At 41.4% G+C, this 18,772-nt stretch overlaps 1 protein-coding gene across 3 annotated transcripts; it reads right to left on the reverse strand.

Annotated features, from left to right (window-relative positions):
* Window positions 1-413: 413 nt before the first annotated feature.
* On the reverse strand, window positions 414-17,988 carry hycc1 (hyccin PI4KA lipid kinase complex subunit 1). 3 transcript variants are annotated; one of them, XM_026300116.1, is made up of 12 exons: window positions 17,820-17,988; window positions 11,352-11,433; window positions 10,567-10,668; window positions 10,265-10,444; window positions 9,326-9,406; window positions 9,120-9,235; window positions 8,418-8,513; window positions 7,360-7,476; window positions 6,785-6,872; window positions 5,544-5,706; window positions 4,049-4,392; window positions 2,518-2,653 (listed from the first exon to the last, which is right to left on the reverse strand). In XM_026300116.1, exons 2-11 carry the CDS (start codon window positions 11,400-11,402, stop codon window positions 4,094-4,096), a joined length of 1,293 nt encoding a protein of 430 aa, XP_026155901.1. In that variant the 5' UTR covers window positions 11,403-11,433; window positions 17,820-17,988; the 3' UTR covers window positions 2,518-2,653; window positions 4,049-4,093. The 3 variants fall into 3 exon arrangements, with proteins under 3 accessions (XP_026155903.1, XP_026155901.1, XP_026155902.1); XM_026300117.1 differs by lacking the exon at window positions 17,820-17,988 and adding an exon at window positions 14,537-14,648; XM_026300118.1 differs by lacking the exon at window positions 4,049-4,392 and having other exon boundaries at window positions 414-2,653.
* Window positions 17,989-18,772: the final 784 nt, after the last annotated feature.

The following is an 18,772-nucleotide window of genomic DNA, read 5'->3' on the forward strand; positions in this document are numbered from 1 at the left end:
TTAAGGTTATTATTTAACTTTATATAAAATGATTATACAATAGGATTACTTGTAATAATAATAAGTCTGCAGTGGAATATAAAAACCATGATTTTATATACCACCAAACACTTTAGACCTTCCTCAGTGTGTATTGTTGGACTAGAAAATACAAAGTTGAATAGTATTTGCATTGGCAACACAAGCTAATTCATCAAGCCTGATTTGATAGGTAAAATAGGCACATTGCAACTGCACATAGTTACACAACAATACCATTTTACAATCCAAAATATATGGACACAAATAACATGGTCTTTATGAAGAATGTGGGGTATGTGAAATTTATGGTTTATGGTCATGTCTGAATTGAACAGCGAAATGTTTTGTGATGATCCCGGGCAACAACAGAAAAATGTAACTCAACACACAAGTTTAGAGTAGAAACAATTTATTCCCAGAAGTTGTAGCAGTGAGTTATTTTCAGACAAATAAAACGCCAATATAAACCAACTTTAGTACAACAGTACGATGTACAAGAGCTTACCCAATCACATTGTGTAAACCTACATACAGAAACACAATGATTGTTATAGTCCGATCAAGCTATGGACACTCAACAGCTCTAGTATACAGACAACAACGTACACCTTTTGCATGAGAGTGGGGCAGCATGAGAACTTTATTTAGGATGTGGGAGAAGGATGGTGTTTTATTTCTTTTTGTTTTGGTACTCAGTCTAGTGGTGTGATGGTGATGTGAAGAACAGCAGAGGGACACAGGTAACACATCACAGAAGTACCACAAATAGCTAGAATGGTGGGTCAGTCAGACTTGAGGGTAGATGCCTTCTTGCCCTAGCCACTGCAGAAAGCACAGGAACAAGCCCAGGCCCAGCTAAAACTACTTTACTCAGATGTATCAAATTAATTTCACTAAGCAGGTTGACTGGAAGTCTGGGTGGTTTAAAACATGTTTGTACTGGTGACCAGATGCAAGGTTCAAGGGAAGCTGCACAGTGCAACAAAGCATCTCCCTCTCACAGGAAAATCCTGCAGATGAGAGACAAACTTCTCTTAATTCTTCAAAAGAAAATACTGAAGTTGAAGACACAACTCATTCACTCTTTTAAGTGCAAAATTCAATACAAATAATTTCCAAAATCTATAACATCCTCTGCATTTTTCAGAAGTTGGATTGTGTTTTTGATATTTTGCCAACAAATACACAGTAATTCAGGAAGGTGTTAGAGGAGTGAGAGGGAGGGACACAAATATTGCTTCACTTCTCTGTCAATACTGTGTGATTTGTAAACATAAAAACATATTCTTATCATATTGGGTTATTATTTAGGGGCTGTTGTAAGGGAAGGAGCTGAAACTTTTGACTAAAAAAAAAAATAAATAAATAAAAAGAAGTGTAAACCTCATGGAGTTTCTTCCCAAAAGATGGAAACACTGAATAGGAGAGATATGTATTGCTATGACAAAGGGATGTATTATTTTCTTAAAAAATTGGAGTAGAAACACTTATTTCAACTAGATGGACATACCTTACTCATTGTATCAATCAGCAGCCTTTATTCTAAAAACAGCTGTATATTTACACACACATACAGTCCGCATGTTCACTCATACTCAACATCTGCCCTCTGACAAATCTGGGCAAGGTCAGGATGGATGTATGGAAAAGCCATGCAGGGTAACAAATGCCAATTAAAATACATTTCAAATACCTTTTCCACACAGTTTTTAGTAATCACACTTCAAGTGCATCCATTTATCTGAAGCTGCTCTACAATGGAGTGCAGTTTTGTTCTGGCACGTCACAGTAATGGTGCACCACTAGAAACAGTGAAGCTGGAAGTTGTATCTCTTACATCCTGTGTCCATCAGTTTCAGAAGAGCTGACTGCTGCAGGAGAGAGACCAGATGGTGCAGAATGATACCCTGGATGTCTGCATGGAGCAGGGCAGCAGGCTGGTTTACAGCACACAGACTTAAAGACGTCTAAATGGAGTGACAGAGGAAACACCAGGAGTGTTTGTTCATGTGTTTGTGGTCTGTTGCAGTTGGCATGGCTTGGAGTTCCAGGTCACAAGTACAGGGTCACAAGATTAGAGTCGAGGGTTTAGGTAATCAGGAGTCACATCTGTTTCAAAGGTCAGAGCCAAGGTGCACACTGATGCTGGGAGAGCGCTGTGTGTGGTTTGGTGCAGAACTCAAGTATCCCAGCCCTTCCTCCTGTAGGCTGCATGAGTAGCGGCCAGTTTCAGAGGCAGTGTGGTTGCTGGACGGAGGGGCATTGCCGCTGGCCACCTGCTCAAAGGAGCGGGAGAAGACAGCACTGGCCGTGCGTGTCAGGCTAGTGAAAGCTCCACCCTTGGGCACCGATTGGCTGGAGGTGAGTGTCAGTCGCTTGACAGAGAGCTCTGTGTTCTCGCTAGCAGCACGGCCCGTTGTTAGAGGGCCTGCCTCTTTGTCCTTGTCCTTGCTGCTGCGTCCGCCGAGCCGACACTTCTTCATGGCCTTGGCCCCCAGGTTCAACGTGGTGACGCTGTTGCTTATAGTGATGGTGGGTGGAGTCATGTCAGGCCCCACCACGCCTGGCCATACCCCTTCATCCACCTCCGAAATATCCATCAGCTCATCCGGGGAACCCAGATCCACTGCGTCTAAGATGGACAGACAGAGACAAAAAAAGCAAAGAAATGAGAAACAGGTACATACAGAGTAAAACTGCAACCATCTCATCTGTCATCCAGCACATCTGAGCCAATGGAACTATTATTAAGATAACATGGATGTTATATATTAAAGGTTCTTGCATAACACTGTGGCTGAATGAGAGAGGAGTTGTCCAGCAGGTGGCAATGTCACACTGTAGCCTCAGCTAACAAAGGGATCTCGCCACCTGACACAGGACAATGTAAGTTCCAGTCCATCACATGTTAGGATAATCAGCAACACCCGTAATCTACAATCAGTGGTTTATTGGCAGAGGAGTGCATGTTTTGTCCCAAAGGCGGGGGAGGACAGTGTCAAAGAGCGGAAGCCTCGGAAAAACCACAAAGGGAAAGTAAAAAAGGCAAACAAATGCACAAAGTACACCCACGTTATCTTTCTCTTCACTAACTCTGAAGACAAGACACACACACACACACACATCTTTATGCTATCTTGAAGCCATGCATCCAGACCCAATACACACTTATGATCTGATACTATCACTGTAACAGAACAGCAGTTAACTGCTGGTAAACAGACTGATAGGCAGATCTTTCCAACATCTTTTACGGTCAGATTGAGCCTGTAAAACAGGTCGGACTCATCCAAGTCTAGACTTTGTGACCAGCTTTGGCTTCAAATAATTCAAGACCTGCATATCCTTCCTCAGCTCCTAGCTACCAGTCAGAAGGAAGTAATCTGTTTCCAGGTGCAACCTCAAGTAGTGTGTCAAGGCGTACCAAGGTTTGCTGTAGGAGAACAAAAAGCTTACTGACCCCTTTAGAAAAGCCAGGCATTAGATCCCTAAGTGTAGTCTCCTGGCACTGCCAACAGAGATGTCTGGGCTTCATGAATCAAGGTCAGAGACCTCAGTGCTAAAATGATTTTTCTTAAATATGATATGGCCAGCAAACATTTTTGCAGTTTTATATGTACAGTATATGACAAATTTATTGCAAAATCTTCATAAACCTACTTTTATAGCTGCTCCTTGTGTTCCTAATGTTCTGCTTTTTATAGGATCCACTTCATTTTGTTCAACATGTTACATCATTTTTATTGTGCTATTTAGTCAGGCACATTTCATTATTATGCATTTTTTTATTGGGTTACGCATCTGTTATTTTGTTAGCTCCTGAATTATTAACCAGATTTTAAGGAATCCCAGCAGGATATCTTCATGAGGAAGCTTTAGCCACATAGGAGAGAGTAAATTAATGAAGTCTGAAAGATGAGAGGAATAGTGCAATTAGGTGAAGAGAGGACGGGTGAAGCCCAGCATAAAAAGGCAAAGGGAGAAGTCATCATGCAGCTTTTCAGACCACGCCCCCACACACTGTTACCTAGGTTACCCCAGGAGAGGGGCAGGGGGAAGGAGGGGCAGGACCTTAGTACTGGCTCCTCCCTGTGGAGGCCGACCCAGAACCCTCATTCTCCACCAATCGCCTCACAGACTTCTGCCTTCTGACCTCCTGACCCCTCGTGCCGGAGTCATGACCTCGCAGGTCCAGGCTGACCTCAGAGGTGGCACCCAACATGTCGCCATCGATCTGGCCGCGGCCATCAGGGCGTGGCCGCAGGGAGTCTCCATTGGGCATTCGCTCGCCGCTCACACCTGTGACACTGATCTCTGGGATAACCACGCCCCCGTGTGCAGTCTCACTGTCTACACTCACCTCCTGGGCCTCTGGTGGGCGGGAGCATGGGGGGTAGTGGGACAATACATAGACACACACACACACACAAAATGACAGATGGACAGACACACACAGATCATGCACACATACATGAAAAACAAAAAGACGGCCATGTGCACAGGCACACATGACCACAGTAACAAAAGACACACAGAGGTCATCAATGTAATGGCAGAAAAATAAAAAGACAAAATCATAGTGATCAGAACATAACACATGGTCAAATTACATGCTATAGGGAAATGAATATTAATGCAATATTTGGACAGGAATCACATTTTATACTGGATCATCACTCACTGCTACATATGAACTAATAATTAATTGAATAACATTTTCCTCCATCATTTGCTTGTGACAAAAGCTTTAGGCATAAAAAAGCAGCTCTGATAGAGGCACCAATGAGCAGGATCCATGAGATGAAGACGGGTTGTTGGGCTCGAGATGAAACCTACTTATTAAACTAGCTGAAGACTATAATTTGCCTTCTTTATCTGCACTCTGATGCAGAGAGAGCGGCTCTGTTAATTCTAAACCACACATAGTCTGTCTTTTATTGTGTGCACTTTAGAGTCGTGACAAAGTTTCACTTGTTCTGTGGTCATCTAAATGTTACACACTGTATTTAGCATAGAGCAGAAACTACACAAACATAATATATTCAGTGGAAAAGTGTATGCCTCGGTGTCTCTCATCTGTATTATACTTCACATATAGTACCTGTACCAGGTTCCTGTTATCCTATCTCTGCTGCACTGAATCTTTCTTTGTCTGGCTGCATCCTTCTGTTTTCACTGACTGCTCTCAAACTGTTAATGCTTGCCTGTCTTTCCACCAATGTTGGAAAATCCTAGGAAATTAAAAGAAAGTTGCAGTTGGGATGACAACACATGTACAGCGTGACTGTGGGACAGTGATGGGTAGGGTGGGTGGTTGATGGGGACATCTAAACAGCTTGCTCTCTCCTTTGGATTTCAATTTTTTTCTTTTTTTTTTTTTTAAAAGTGTTTTATTACCTTATGAAATTGTGATTACAAAATGTTTACAGAAAGTGTGAAATGTGTGTATGTGTGACAGCTCTTCTCATGTTTCAGTGGGAACAGCTATGTTCCTATAACGCTCCCCAGGGTACGTGTCTCACCGTGTCTCTTCCAGCGGTGTCCCCTGATAGACAAGGAGGTGACAGCATTGCGGGAGATTCTGGAGGAGGTGGGCGTGATCTCCACCTGGATACTCCGTGCACCCTCCTTGTTGTTGCTCTTCAGTGCTGCCCCATGCAGTGATGACTTAATGGCATTGCCCACCTGATGGTATTGGCATTTCAAATTTACAAAGATTAAATTATTAAGTGTGGAGGAGACAGCTCATTGCACAGTGAACTGAGAGAAAACAGAGAGCTGATGCTGCACATTTTTCACATCTTTCTGAAATCACTAACATTACTGAAATTATTACAGTGCAGATCATTTGACTAAACCAATAACATCTGATCAATATTTATGCACAGGGGTAAATCTAAAAGCTTACCATACTATGACTAAGCTACACAAACTAGTAAAATAAGCTACACAAACTAGTAAAATAAAAAAAACAAGGAAGCTTTGTAAAGTAAATCTTTATATAATAATCTCTGCTCTTGCTGGATATTCACTAGTGGCACTTGCCCTGACGATCATGTAATAGTTAAGTAACTAACATGAGGTAAACAGCATCATAATCACAACACAACATGCCTTTTGTCTAAGAGACTGCAACACGAGTGACACTTGGCCAAGTTATGCTAATCTAGCAGCCACCTGGTGCATACAATGCAAAACACACATACATGCACACACACTCACAATGAATCTCCCTTTGGGGATGAATGAAGTTTATCTTATCTAATTATCTTATACTCACACACAGAGAACAATATCTCTGTATTTGAGCCCTACACACTGGAGTGTGTGTATTTTTTCCTGTTTTTCACTGTCTTCTGAGTTTTTTGTATCTTAAAAAACTACAGGATGTAAAACCATGCACATTTTTTTAATGTGAAACCAAAAGGTCTTGTGGTTTGAGTGTTGTGAAGGACTACAGTTTTACTTGTAAAGCAATGCTGTGAGCCTAGGTCCAATCCTGTCCACAAGGATTACAGCTTAATAGAGCAGGGTGGAAAGCATGTAAATAATCTAGTGGGATTACAATCCGCTTGCAGTCTCTGGTGCACACACACACACACGGACACAGACCAACACAATACAGCGTAGTGTGCTGTATAAGACTCAAAACCACAGGCCAGCTTGTGTGTCTACATCACATGCTCTCTGATAGACAAACACATAATCTTATTCCACAGGTCCCAAAAAAAAAAAAAAGAAAGAAAAACATTGTTGCACCCACCAGTAGTGCTTCAGGGAACAGTTCTAGCTGAGCTCGATACAGAACATCATCCAGCGCTTTGGATCCCAGTTCAACTTCCCCATTACACCTATACATAAGCACAAAAACAAACATGTAAATAAACAACCAATATGAGTTTAAGATCCTGATTAAGACATGCATTATCACATTAGACCTGAGAGAGTCATACTGTACATACTGCATTAAAATGAGTACAATGCCAGATACTGGTTGATACTGCAGACAGAACACACCACTTAGTCATTTCTGATGCCACCTACTCATGTTATTGTGATAAAGATGTCAAGCCATTTGTGAAATGCACCACAGCAATGACTTGTTGAGACTCAGAAAGAGAAGTGTGCAGGCTGAATAATCTCCACAGTTGAACTGTTTTTAAAATCAGGAAACCTCTATCAGGTACACATCAAATCAAATTCCTTCACTGAAATAGGAGACATGATATTTTAAAGGAAAAGTTGCAGCAGCTTCATTACACAAGAAATGTATGAAAAGAAAAGGTCAAGTTAAACAGTGAGACTGTGCTGTGTTGGTCTGGCTGTGTGTACACTCACAAAGCATAGTGTATCCCTGTAATGAGCTGAACCAGGAACTCTGATGTGACTGTCATCCGTGTGCTAATGCCTTTGTATCGCCGCATCTGTTGCCGTGGGTAACCACATATACACACCCTAGAAAAACACACAATTGGTGAACTTGTGAAAGAGGGATGCTTCATTTGGGGTATGAAGTCGCTTGGTTAAGGCTACATTAAAGCAATTTACTTTCATGTGGTGAGCGGACATAACTCAATAATGCCAAACTAACTGCTGTTTGTAAGTACGCACAGATACGACACACAAACATACACTGCATGCTATATAATATTCTACTACATTATCCAAAGAGTTAAAAGTACAATATTATTTGAAGATAAATTGCATGATAATCATTTCACCAGGAATCATACAAGATGTAAAAAGAAGAATCAAATAAAACCTGAGTATTTGAAGTTAAAGGTGCTTCTAAATAGTTTATAGCAGGCACACAGCAAACTCTAGAGAGACAATCAAAGCTGGGGACTTCTGTTGAGCTCTATGCTTATCAGACCAAAGCTCAGCCACAGTTGGCAGATTACTAAAGTCACTGAGCTGGGATGTGTGTATATTGCAGCTCATTGTCGAATAGCGGTATCTTGGCTCTCGCTGGCAGCAAAGTCTATAAGAGGATCAGATAAGCAAGTCCTTGCAAAACAGTATGTGTGTTTGTGCACATGTCTTTTTGCTCATATGGATATTTTTTAGCTTGAAACGGATATCTTGGCTGGTCCTCACAACTTCAGAGGGCTGTTTTCAGGTCAGACTTGGCTTTAAATTAAGGTTTAGGGTTGAGGTAAGGGGCAAAGGAATGCATTTGTCAGGTAATGTCTTCACAATGACAGTAGGACCAGCATGTGTATGTGTGTGTAAGCAGCGGCCTTAAAAATATTAGCGATCAAAAAACATGACACAAAGGTCAGATATTGAGGTATGAAATTAATGTGTGCAAATGTATGTCCACATGACAAGGTGACTCACAGGTTGCTACAGTACATTAAGATACGCTGATTTGTCTGTGTGCGTTTGTGTTTTACCTGGAGCTGAGCTGGCAGAGGGACTGGAGGGAGGTGGACGTCATGTAGCTGAGAGCAGCATTGTAGCACAGCAGCAGGAAGGTCAGCACCTCAAATCTCCAACAGCACAAAAACAAGTTCAAATCAGCACATCTAGCCTCCATCCACACCACAACATGATATACAGTAGAAACCACAACAGACAGAGCCACTTTGAAAAAGGATAAGAAAAACTTTAAATATTCAACTGGAGACCACCCTGGAGACTGTGACCTTCACTGACTGCAGTGTGTCCTCTTTCCATTAATTAAAGAAAGCCTGACAGCAATCTAACAACTTCAAACACAACAAAGAAGTGACACTGGATGTCACAGAGGCAAGCACATTATGCATAAATTAATTGGCGACAACAGCAGCTAACTTACAATCCCCAAAATCTGGTATTGAGGAGTCACTGAAACCTGATGCACTTTGAAGTTAACAGTGCCATAGGAGTTATTCATAGATTAACTTTGGAAACAGCTGAAAAACTGTTTTCAGAGAAGTTTATTAAAAAAGTTGAAAGTGCACAGCTCTTCTTTAGCACATTTGGCAAGTAAACCTGTTACTGATTCTTTGTCGGTTGTTCATCTTCCTTCATATGTCTTTCTATTTTGATTGTTGGCTTGTGTTGGATTTCAATTCAAAGGAGGCAGACAACAAGGGGGCTATCAAGCCTCTTACCTGTTCTGTGCTGTAAAGGTCTCTCTCTGAAGGTGTGGCCCGCTGTACACCACCCTGCTCAGCCCATGATTGGCTAGAGCCCCTTCTGTAAGAGCCATGGAGCCGATAGCTGAAGGCTGGATGTGGGGAAATGAAAATTAAGTTGTTAAACTGAAAGTGGGTCAAGGCCTTTCTAAAGGATTTGTGTGTGTTTGTATGTTTCTCACCTCATGGTACACTGAGGGCTTGGAGAGTGAAGGAACAGTAAAAGATAATACTTTACTCTGCCCATCTTTATCAACTATTTCCTGTGGAAGAGAAAGACAGGAAGACAACAGGAAAAATGTTTCTGTGGGTGAAAAAAACAGAGGCTTTTTTTTCCTGTGTGTGCCCTAAACCTCTGAGAGCATGTGCTTATCTCTGCAAGCACACTCATCTGTTATGTGTGGGTGTTTGTGTGTGGACCTTAGGGTCCGCGTTTCCCCACTCCATCTGTTTGTGTGTGGGTGGGTGAGCTTATTTGTGTGTATGTTATGTGAACACAAATGCACAGACCACAGGGTTTTGGTTTTGGTGTGCCCTGCGAGCATGTTAATATCAAACAGATTAAAAGGAGCCAGCCAGTGCACAGCGACAGTGACAGCTGACCTATTCTGCTATTCAAAGAGGAAGTTAGAGGACACTGCACTTTGCTGATACACAGAACACAGGGTGTAGAAATAGAGGGAAAACAGAACTCACTGTAATAATTACCAGTGCTGGCATCTGTATATGGGAAGTTTAAAGGCATTTACAAAAAGCAAACCATTACACATATTTTCAAAGTCACTGTGTTTCATTTCCCATATTTCTAACCAATATTTCCTGTTACTCTCCATGTGTAACTGTCTAACAAGGCAGAGAGAACATAACGTAAGTAGAATGCATGACGCAGATCCTAGACATAACTGAGCGGCTAAGTCCTCTGCTTCTGGAACTGCATGATTACACCCACTCGCTAAGGATCAAGGACTGTTCTCAAGTGTTTTTCCTTATTTTGCCCTTAAGCACATTGAAAACATTTTACCGCCATTAACAAGAGCACATCCCTGATAATAGATAAATCTGAAACTGAAAATGTGCATGTGCCCATACACAGTCACCACCGCCTTCATCGTCTTCCCTACCAGGTTGTAAATGCCCAGCAGCAGGGCTTCGATGCAGCCAGAGGTGTGGGGGTCTCTGGCTGCGCTGACGGACAGGAGGCTCCACAGGAGCTCGGGCAGGAACTGTAGTGTGAAACGCTGCAACTGTGGCTCACCGCTCCGGTAAAACTCAAACAACTGGTGACACACTGGCTCCAGCAGCTGTGGAGGACACGTGACCAAAAACACACAGGTCATTTAACAAAAACCAACAGTTACATTACATTATGGGGTGTATGACCCGCACTGTTTTAATGAATATAGATATTAGCGTGTGCACATACATCGCTGTAATTCTCTCGGATGACCTTGTACAGTGCAGGAACCAGGGCACCTTTGTCTTTCAGTGAGGCAGCATAGGTGGACACAGCACTGTCAGGGAGGGTCTGAAAAACACACATAAACACACACAAACACAAACACACACACAAACACACACACACAGAGTTGATGTATGCACTACTGAAGTCTTACCAGTATTGTATAAATGACACTCAGCATGATTTGAGAAGAGCCAAACATTTGTTGATGTAGTGTAAATTTGATCTGTCCAAACATAGCACTTGCACATCGACTCACATTAAGTCTATGAGATCCAGGTATCATTTTAGGAAATGACGGCAAGAATAGGAATATAGCAGCTACTGGTATCGTGGCTTTAAGAGCAGGTTGAAGTGAGAGCTTCAAATGCATGCAGAGGTAGACAGTTTAAAGAAGGTGACAGTCACATTGATCTGGTTGCATAGAGAGGTCAGCTTCACTGAAAGGGGATGATATGTCTATCTTCATAGGCTCACACAGGTAAAGGCTCATTCACTTTTAAACTTGGGGCTTGTTATAACAATCACGTATTTTTGAGCCTGAACAGGTAATTGTCTGGAAGTGAAACACACTGTGGCGAGTGTGTTTATTTGTGTGCATGGAAGATATTACGCCAATGAAAAGCAGTAGCAGAGAATGTACTGCATACTGATCATGGGTCACATGTTTTTTAATATTGCTTTTTGCGCACACACACACACACACACACACACACACACACACACACGAAGACACAGTTAAACACTACCTTAAATTCTGACAGCCATTCCTCCACCACTCCTTGGTCCATAGCCAACATGTTCCCTCATTTGCAGTGGAGTCACCTCTACCTAAGACAGACAAAATACAGTAGAATCGCAGTCTGAACAATCACTGAAACAGAACAAATGTATAGTGTATGTATAGTGCATCTACACACACATAAGCATGCACAAGCAATCACAGTTTGAAGGAGATTTCTTCCGTGTTTGTCAGCCTTCTATTATTGGGTATCCCGGATAGCTCTATTATAAGCAATGCCATGGCACTGGTGAACATTGAATGTACAAGCTCCAGGCATCAATTCAATACTCCAAAGAAGCATAAGTCTCTCCTTCCCCCACAATCTCCTCCTGTTTCCCTCTCATTCCTCTCCAGACACACACACCTCTGCAGCAAGTACCCAACCTATTCTCAACTCAGGCTGGCAAATCGAAAATCACCCACACAGAGAATACTGGCTGGCTTCAATGCTGAAGCGTTGATGAAGAAAAAAAAAAAAAAAAAAAAAAAGTACAATTCCAGTATCTTTAAACAGAAACTGAGAGGGGGAAAAAAGTTTTTACATGCTATAGCTATTTACTTAGAGTTAAATAAATGCTACGCTGCTGTTATTCTTTTATTATTGTTATCCAGCTGCTCAGTACAACCTGTACACTGTCTGCATCATAACTTCTCTTTCCTTTTCTCTCTTAGTCACTCAACTTCTATGCATGTCGCTTTTTTTTTTTAACCAAACCTCAAAGGTTATTATGTTAGACAAATGGAAAGATTGACTTGATGGTGGAGCTAAATAAAAATCATAGAACTGTTATTTCAATTCACGTCATGGAAATTCATCCAATAGGTGGCGAGTTGAGTTACTAAAACCTAAAAAAAAAAAAGGAAAAAAAAAGAGGAGAGCAGGGAGTTCACCAAAGTGATCAGTCATCTAAAGTCATCTAGCAAAGCTGAACATTTGCTAAGTTTTTATATCAATTAATCAAATAATTTTACAACAAACACTGCTGCTCCTAAAGACAGTTCCAGCTTCTCAAACGTGAAATATTTTTGCCATTCTCTCGTTTCACGTCACTGTAAACTCTTGGTTTGGCAAATTGTAACCATCACCTTGGACTCTGGAAGTTAAGAGCATCTTTCACATTGACGTTCTATAATTACTTCAATTTAAAACATTCCACTAATAGATTATTAAAATAATAAATAGTTTCAGTCCTGGTTTTCCCATGTACAATTACCCTAAAAAGGGCATTGACTGTTACAATTTAGAGCTAAGACAATGCAATAGTCTCCTCAGAGACCTACAGTATGTTTTCTGGTGGATGCCATCTCTATCTGTGTATCTCAGATGGACTGCCTCAGACTAGCAGTCTGGTTTCAGTGCAGGGTATGTCGTGTCTGTGCTCTGACACTGCCAGAATGAGGCTAAATTGGCCATTGAATGCAGAAACAAGTCCATGTTTGGTATGTCTGGTAACAGAACGTTAATAAAAGAGGGAGGAAGAAATCCTTCTGTGCACACTTTTCATGCAAAAACATGCTCAGATTTGGGTTGAATATAGCATAATTATCTTCCACTTCCCAAGACACACATCCCATAAAAATGTCTTTCTTTCATACATCTGTAATAAAAGACAGTTTATGGTTTCATCTTCTTGTCCTTGGTTTGGTCCCTCTGGCCCTTTTGCCAATCCTCCCACACAGCATCATTTTTCTCACTCTCCAACTTCTCTGCCTCCTAATCTGTCTTTCACACATCCAAACGCTTTATTTTGTATTAATGCTGGTGCTTAGTCCCTCCATGGCAGCCAGGTGTCTATTTATGGACTGTACCAATGACAAGAATGACAAGAGGGGAGGGGAGCCAGTGACTCATAAAATGGGGAAGGATTATAAAGCCAAATAGCCTCCATTTACAGAAATTAGTCCTTTGTGACAGTCTGTTGTTCTGTTCTTTCATGCTGGTGAAGAAACAAGGCGGACAGAGATCTTTAAAAGCAGCATGTGCATTTTAATGGCAGACTCAATGAAAAGATAAATAAATAAATAAACTAAAGGCTGTGATTAGAATGGGGATGAGTCAGTCAAGAGGAGTGGTTCTCCTGCAGAGTCACTTGTAGCCTACTCTGTCCATGCTGGCATCTGGGAGACGGCGTCTGCACCATCTGCAATATCTGTGTCCTGAAAAAGCAGCGGTCTGCCATGTCACCCACCTAAATATGCTTATATAAGAAACTGCAGCAACATCAAAGCAGCAGCAGAAGGTGGACATGGACACAAACCTACTGTAAATTAAGTGTATTAGTTCAGTAGATACATGTATAAATGTGTGAGTGTGAAAAAGGTAAGAATTTAACTTTCTGGATCTTGTGAAACTTTTTTAAAGTTCCAGCAAAACAAATTTAATGACACACCAAACACACCATGCACCATAAGTTATTACTACAAGTTATTTTGCAATTATGTATGTATGTGTTAACCAAAGTGAACATTTTCTTCTAGTAATTAGTGAGATAACTATCAGTTATACACATTATTTATCAAATTGAACACCATGGAGTTTCTGCCCAGTAATATACCACAGACCAGTGGGTCCCTGTGTGCTTTCTGCCAGTGGTTTCACAGTTAACACAAGAAACACATAAACGACTTATGACATGACAAAATTAATGCCAAAGTAGCTGCTGATTAATGTTCCTTCAAACAAAAAGTTAACAGGTTAACTGGCTATTTGTTTCAGGTATGTATGGGGGGAAAAAAATATTCTAAGATTAACACACCAGAAATCCATCATTGGGGCTAATCACTCATAAAAACGGTGAGAATCCAATCACATCATGATGGACTCACAAATCATAAGAGGAAAACAATAAAAGCCACATAGAGCGTAATTGTACAGTGAGTCTCTACTGTGCAGCTCAACCACACTGACCAGCACAAACACACAAATGTATGAATAAACCAGTGTTGAGCATAAGAAAGGGGCATGTAGGCTGGGAAGACAAATTAAGATGTAGAGAGATGAGGATAAAAGGAACGTGCAGGATGAAGAGATGCATAAATCAAGAATGGACAAAGTCGGGTCAATAAAAGAGAAGTGTACACTAGGTTTCAATCTGTCGCTGTCTCTGTATCTGAGAAACTTGATGCAATGAGAAAAATAATGAAACATACCTCCTCACAATCACAACAGGATCAAGAAACAGGTCTAACCAATGCAGCCTAGCCATTGTGTACTGAGGTTTTCCACCAATGCCAAGCTCTGATGGAGCAGACAACTTGCCAAAGACTGACCAAGAGTGTGTCACACATTGCACAAGCACTGTATGTGAGCAAATGTGTTTATTCAATGTCTGGTTTGAGTTCCTGTGAGCTAGCTAAAGATGACAGATCGTTCCCTCTACTTTACACACTGTTCTAGACTCTCAACAAGACACACACACACACACACACACACACACACACACACACACACACACACACACACACACACACACACACACACACACACACACACACACACACACACACACACACACACTAAATGAGCTTATTTGTGACTCCTCCTTCTGAGAACAGCTTCCAACACAAACAGGTTCCTGTTGAGTTTACATTCCTAATCCTTGCTGTAAGAGTGTGTGCATATTCCGACAGAATCACAAAAAGTGCAAAACACCTGAGGCAAATACATAACCGCTTTCACATGAATTATTACAGAAACCACAGGCAATCAGCACTGTCAAAACACAGGGTGTCCTTTCAGTGCTCTGTAGTGAAGTGAGTGCATACCTGTCTGAGAAAGCTGGCAGAGAGAGAATTGAAAGGAGCCCATGTGAGAATGAATTAGGGGGGTAACTACACACATACATATCCCTGCTGATTACATCATTTCTTATTACACACACTCTTTGAAACCTTCTTTTTTCAGGAAGTGAGGGGGGCAGTAAGAACGAAGGCTTGAATAGAGGAAAGAAAGAAAGCAGAGAGAAAGATGAAGTGGGTGGTTTTCAGAGTGACACAGCTGCCCCGGCTGCTTTTTTCTGTGGTACAGGGTGTAAGCGACAGACTATAGTTAGGCTGATTTCTAAGCCCTCACGGACTCAGGGCTACAGGGAGATGAGGCGTTATAAAATTGACTGAATAAGCTGAAATGAATCCCAACTAGCCAATGTTTTCTGAGCTAAATCAACTCTTGCGCAAACACATCCAATGCACCAAAAACTGTTAAACTATGCTAACCAAAGTCAGAATCAGGAACTACAGAAACATGCCTCCACCCAAAATCTTCAAATTAGGTCAGCTGTCAACTGTCAACAAACTGAAGCCGGTGACTATAAGCTTGTTTCATCTTCACTGGAGGAAGAAAGTTGTTAAACTATTGGAGCTGTGGTTTGTCCATGCAAAAGTAGAGGCAGCATTATATAACTGTGGTCATTAAGAACCCAGAGCTCACAGCTTGACCTGACCTCCTGTTCACCCACAACTTCAGCACTTTCTTTTGGTTTATTTGGATTTATTCACTCCATAGAGCTAACTGACTTGTCGCTACGCAGCATGCATGACAACAGAGCATGTGTTTTTGTATGTGTGATTTTAGTTGCTGAGAGGGACAAACAGATAAATCTGACAGGGAGGAATCCTCTTATAGCAGCCTACACTCTCTCCTCCAATGCCTCTAAGCCAGTGATGTATCTTTGTCCCTGCTCTTGTCCCTCCAATTCTCTGTCTCCTCTGCTGCGAATGAGTAAAAACTAAAATTAAAAAAAAGTAAATTAAAATGAGTGATTTTTTTTTTTCCCCCAAATGAAACACTTATCCATTTTACTCTTAATTTGTCTCTCTCCCATGGCAAACAGTGTTCCATATCACTGTTAGGCAGCTCCCTCCTAATCTATTAGTGTTGAGCTGTAAAATGTCACATGCAATTGCCACTTACGGTGCAGATCGATAGCTTGATTTCTAAGATTTTCTTACAACTAAAAGTATACTACATCTATCTATGATTACAACAATAAGCTTTGGTTGGAATAATGACCATTTATATTTCACCTGTGCAGGTGCAGACTTATTAAATTAAAGGGGGAGGGACTGCAACTTTTTTCACTGCTCAATTTGCACAGAAACTGCAGCCATGGGTGACTCTAGCTTTGATTCTGGCTGACAGCAGAGATGGCATGATCGTCTTGCTCCATGACCTGCCGGGCTAAAATGTCATAAAGCATTAAGAGTTCCCATAAACTAGCAGTCATGGATGCCACACATTAACAAACCAGCTAATATTGGATTCAAACACATCCACATCCTAACAACACTGCTTTAACAGTGCTGTGGTGGCTGTGGCTCTGGAGCAGGTTGGCCATGAACCAGAGAGTTGGTGGATCGATCCTTGGCTTCAGAAGTCCACATATCGAAGTGTCCTTGGGCAAGACACTCAACCACAAGTTGCCCCTGGTGGCTGTATAAGTGTGTGAATGGAAAAATAATGTAAAAGCGCCTGAGGGCAGTGTAGAAAAGCGTTCTGCAAGTGTAAGACTATTTATCATAATCACTCACCCACCAAACCAGTTTATTGCTAAATGGAAAGGAAAGCCTCTCCCTAAAAGCCATGAAATACACAGATATGTAAATAATCTAAACAATATAATCTTAGAATAACTGCCTATAACCAGGGGCACAGACCTTTCAGACAACATAAGCCATAACATAAGCCAACCAACCAGACCAACATAAGAGTGTAAAGTGTAAGTTTTGACAGTTTGAACAGGGTGAGGAGGCTCATTTCATACAGTCTAACAGCAGCACTGCCACAGGGCTCTCCGACAACGCTTCACACCATTACCCCTCACACAGAAACCCCCTCAACTAGCCAAATGGTACTGAGGAAAACTGCATCACATGATAGTAGAAAAATCCAAACGGCGCATTATCTAACCGGTCTACAGAGGCTGCCAACCTGTTTCCCCTCACACACCTCAGGACTCTTCACACCTATCCTAACAGGTCAGACCACACGCACCGAGTCCAGTACAAAGTCTTGTCTCTATAACACAGTAGCTCGTTAGCTTAACATGTAAAGAAAGCCTCCCCCGTGTTGACTGCTGTGTCATTTCACGTTACCTAGCTAATTTACCTAGCAACTAACCCACACCTGTCTTTGAACACTAACCAGCTAGTTTGTCACAGTGAAATAAAAAAACAACAACCGCAAAACAAGGTAAAATCCTGCCTCAGCGCACTGGTAGCTCCGCGGCAAACAATAGCTTTCCCAGGCATATCATTCAGTGTAGGTTATCTGTTAACCAGCATCAGCCAGAGACCGTAAATGAATCCTCCCCGTCACACACTATCTCGGCTTGCTCAATGAGCTGTCACTACGGTTATTTACTGATTAGCTGGTTAGCTAGCTCGCCTAAAGGCGCGACACCAAGTACACTGTGGAAGTTAAGAGTTTACTTACTGGCATGCTATCTGTCAGTTTGCTGGTGTCGCTGTCCTGTATCGATCCGACAAGACGAGTAAACGTGTAATCTCTTCGCTACTCCATAAATCTCCTCAATAATTCAACATCATCAGCTCCTTCCATCTTCATTACTTTCTCCACTCATACTACCTTTAGCGAGAGAACGCGGTCTCCACGGAGTGACAGCACTGTCAGCCAATGAGAGAGCAGAATATAATTTGGCTGCCGCGCCCCTCAAAGGTAGCATCCAATCAACTGACACTACAGGCTGCGTGTTAATAATTTCCACGATCATGATAGGTTGTCGCTGTCAGTCATTGCTCTCTGACAGCAGCGTGATGTACTAAAGGAGCTATTAATAAATCACATAAGTAATTTATTGACCTCCAGCATATGATGATAATGTATAATTCATGCTGAGGTATATATTGAATTGCAGTTGAATTTGGTCAATAATTAAATTAAATTAAATATAGCAGCCTATATTTTTATTTTAATTGTGAACACAATCAAATTTCTTTTAAGGTAAAATCACTGAGAATATATTTATTATAGATTATTATAGATTGCTCAACATATACAATATTCGTTCTAATAGAGTTTTACCTCCTTGTTCATTAGCCAAATCTTTTCATTTAAGAGGCTAACTCAATGGCGTCTAGGTTTACCCTGAACATTCTGCACAGGTCATGCCAAATTAATTAATTTAGCTTAAGGAAAAAGGAGTACTCTAAAACTGTCTCTCTCAGATAAATAATGCACGACCACTTGATAATGACCTCTGGAACAATGGAATTTCCAAAATTAATTATCAAAATGGCATGTGGCCATGTGTTTTTTTGCCTTCGCATTAACAGAAGCTGGAAAGCTGCAGTTTTTAATCATTACATAAATTCAAAGGGGCGTTGTGGAGAATAAGCAGCAAATCTGCTGGATCTGAATGTTTAAAC

Source organism: Mastacembelus armatus, chromosome 11 (assembly GCF_900324485.2).
Source record: "Mastacembelus armatus chromosome 11, fMasArm1.2, whole genome shotgun sequence".
NCBI lineage: Eukaryota > Metazoa > Chordata > Actinopteri > Synbranchiformes > Mastacembelidae > Mastacembelus > Mastacembelus armatus.

What these genes read in the sequence shown, in the direction of transcription:
- hycc1 (XM_026300118.1), bottom strand. Translation starts at nt 11,402, where the DNA reads ATGTTGGCTATGGACCAAGGAGTGGTGGAGGAATGGCTGTCAGAATTT. An exon ending in ACAGGGATACACTATGCTTT is followed by an intron (nt 6,873 to 7,359) that starts GTGAGTGTACAC and finishes GCTTATGTATAG; the next exon opens with GTGTAATGGGGAAGTTGAAC. An exon ending in ACACCGCTGGAAGAGACACG is followed by an intron (nt 2,654 to 5,543) that starts GTGAGACACGTA and finishes TGTCCATCTTAG; the next exon opens with ACGCAGTGGATCTGGGTTCC.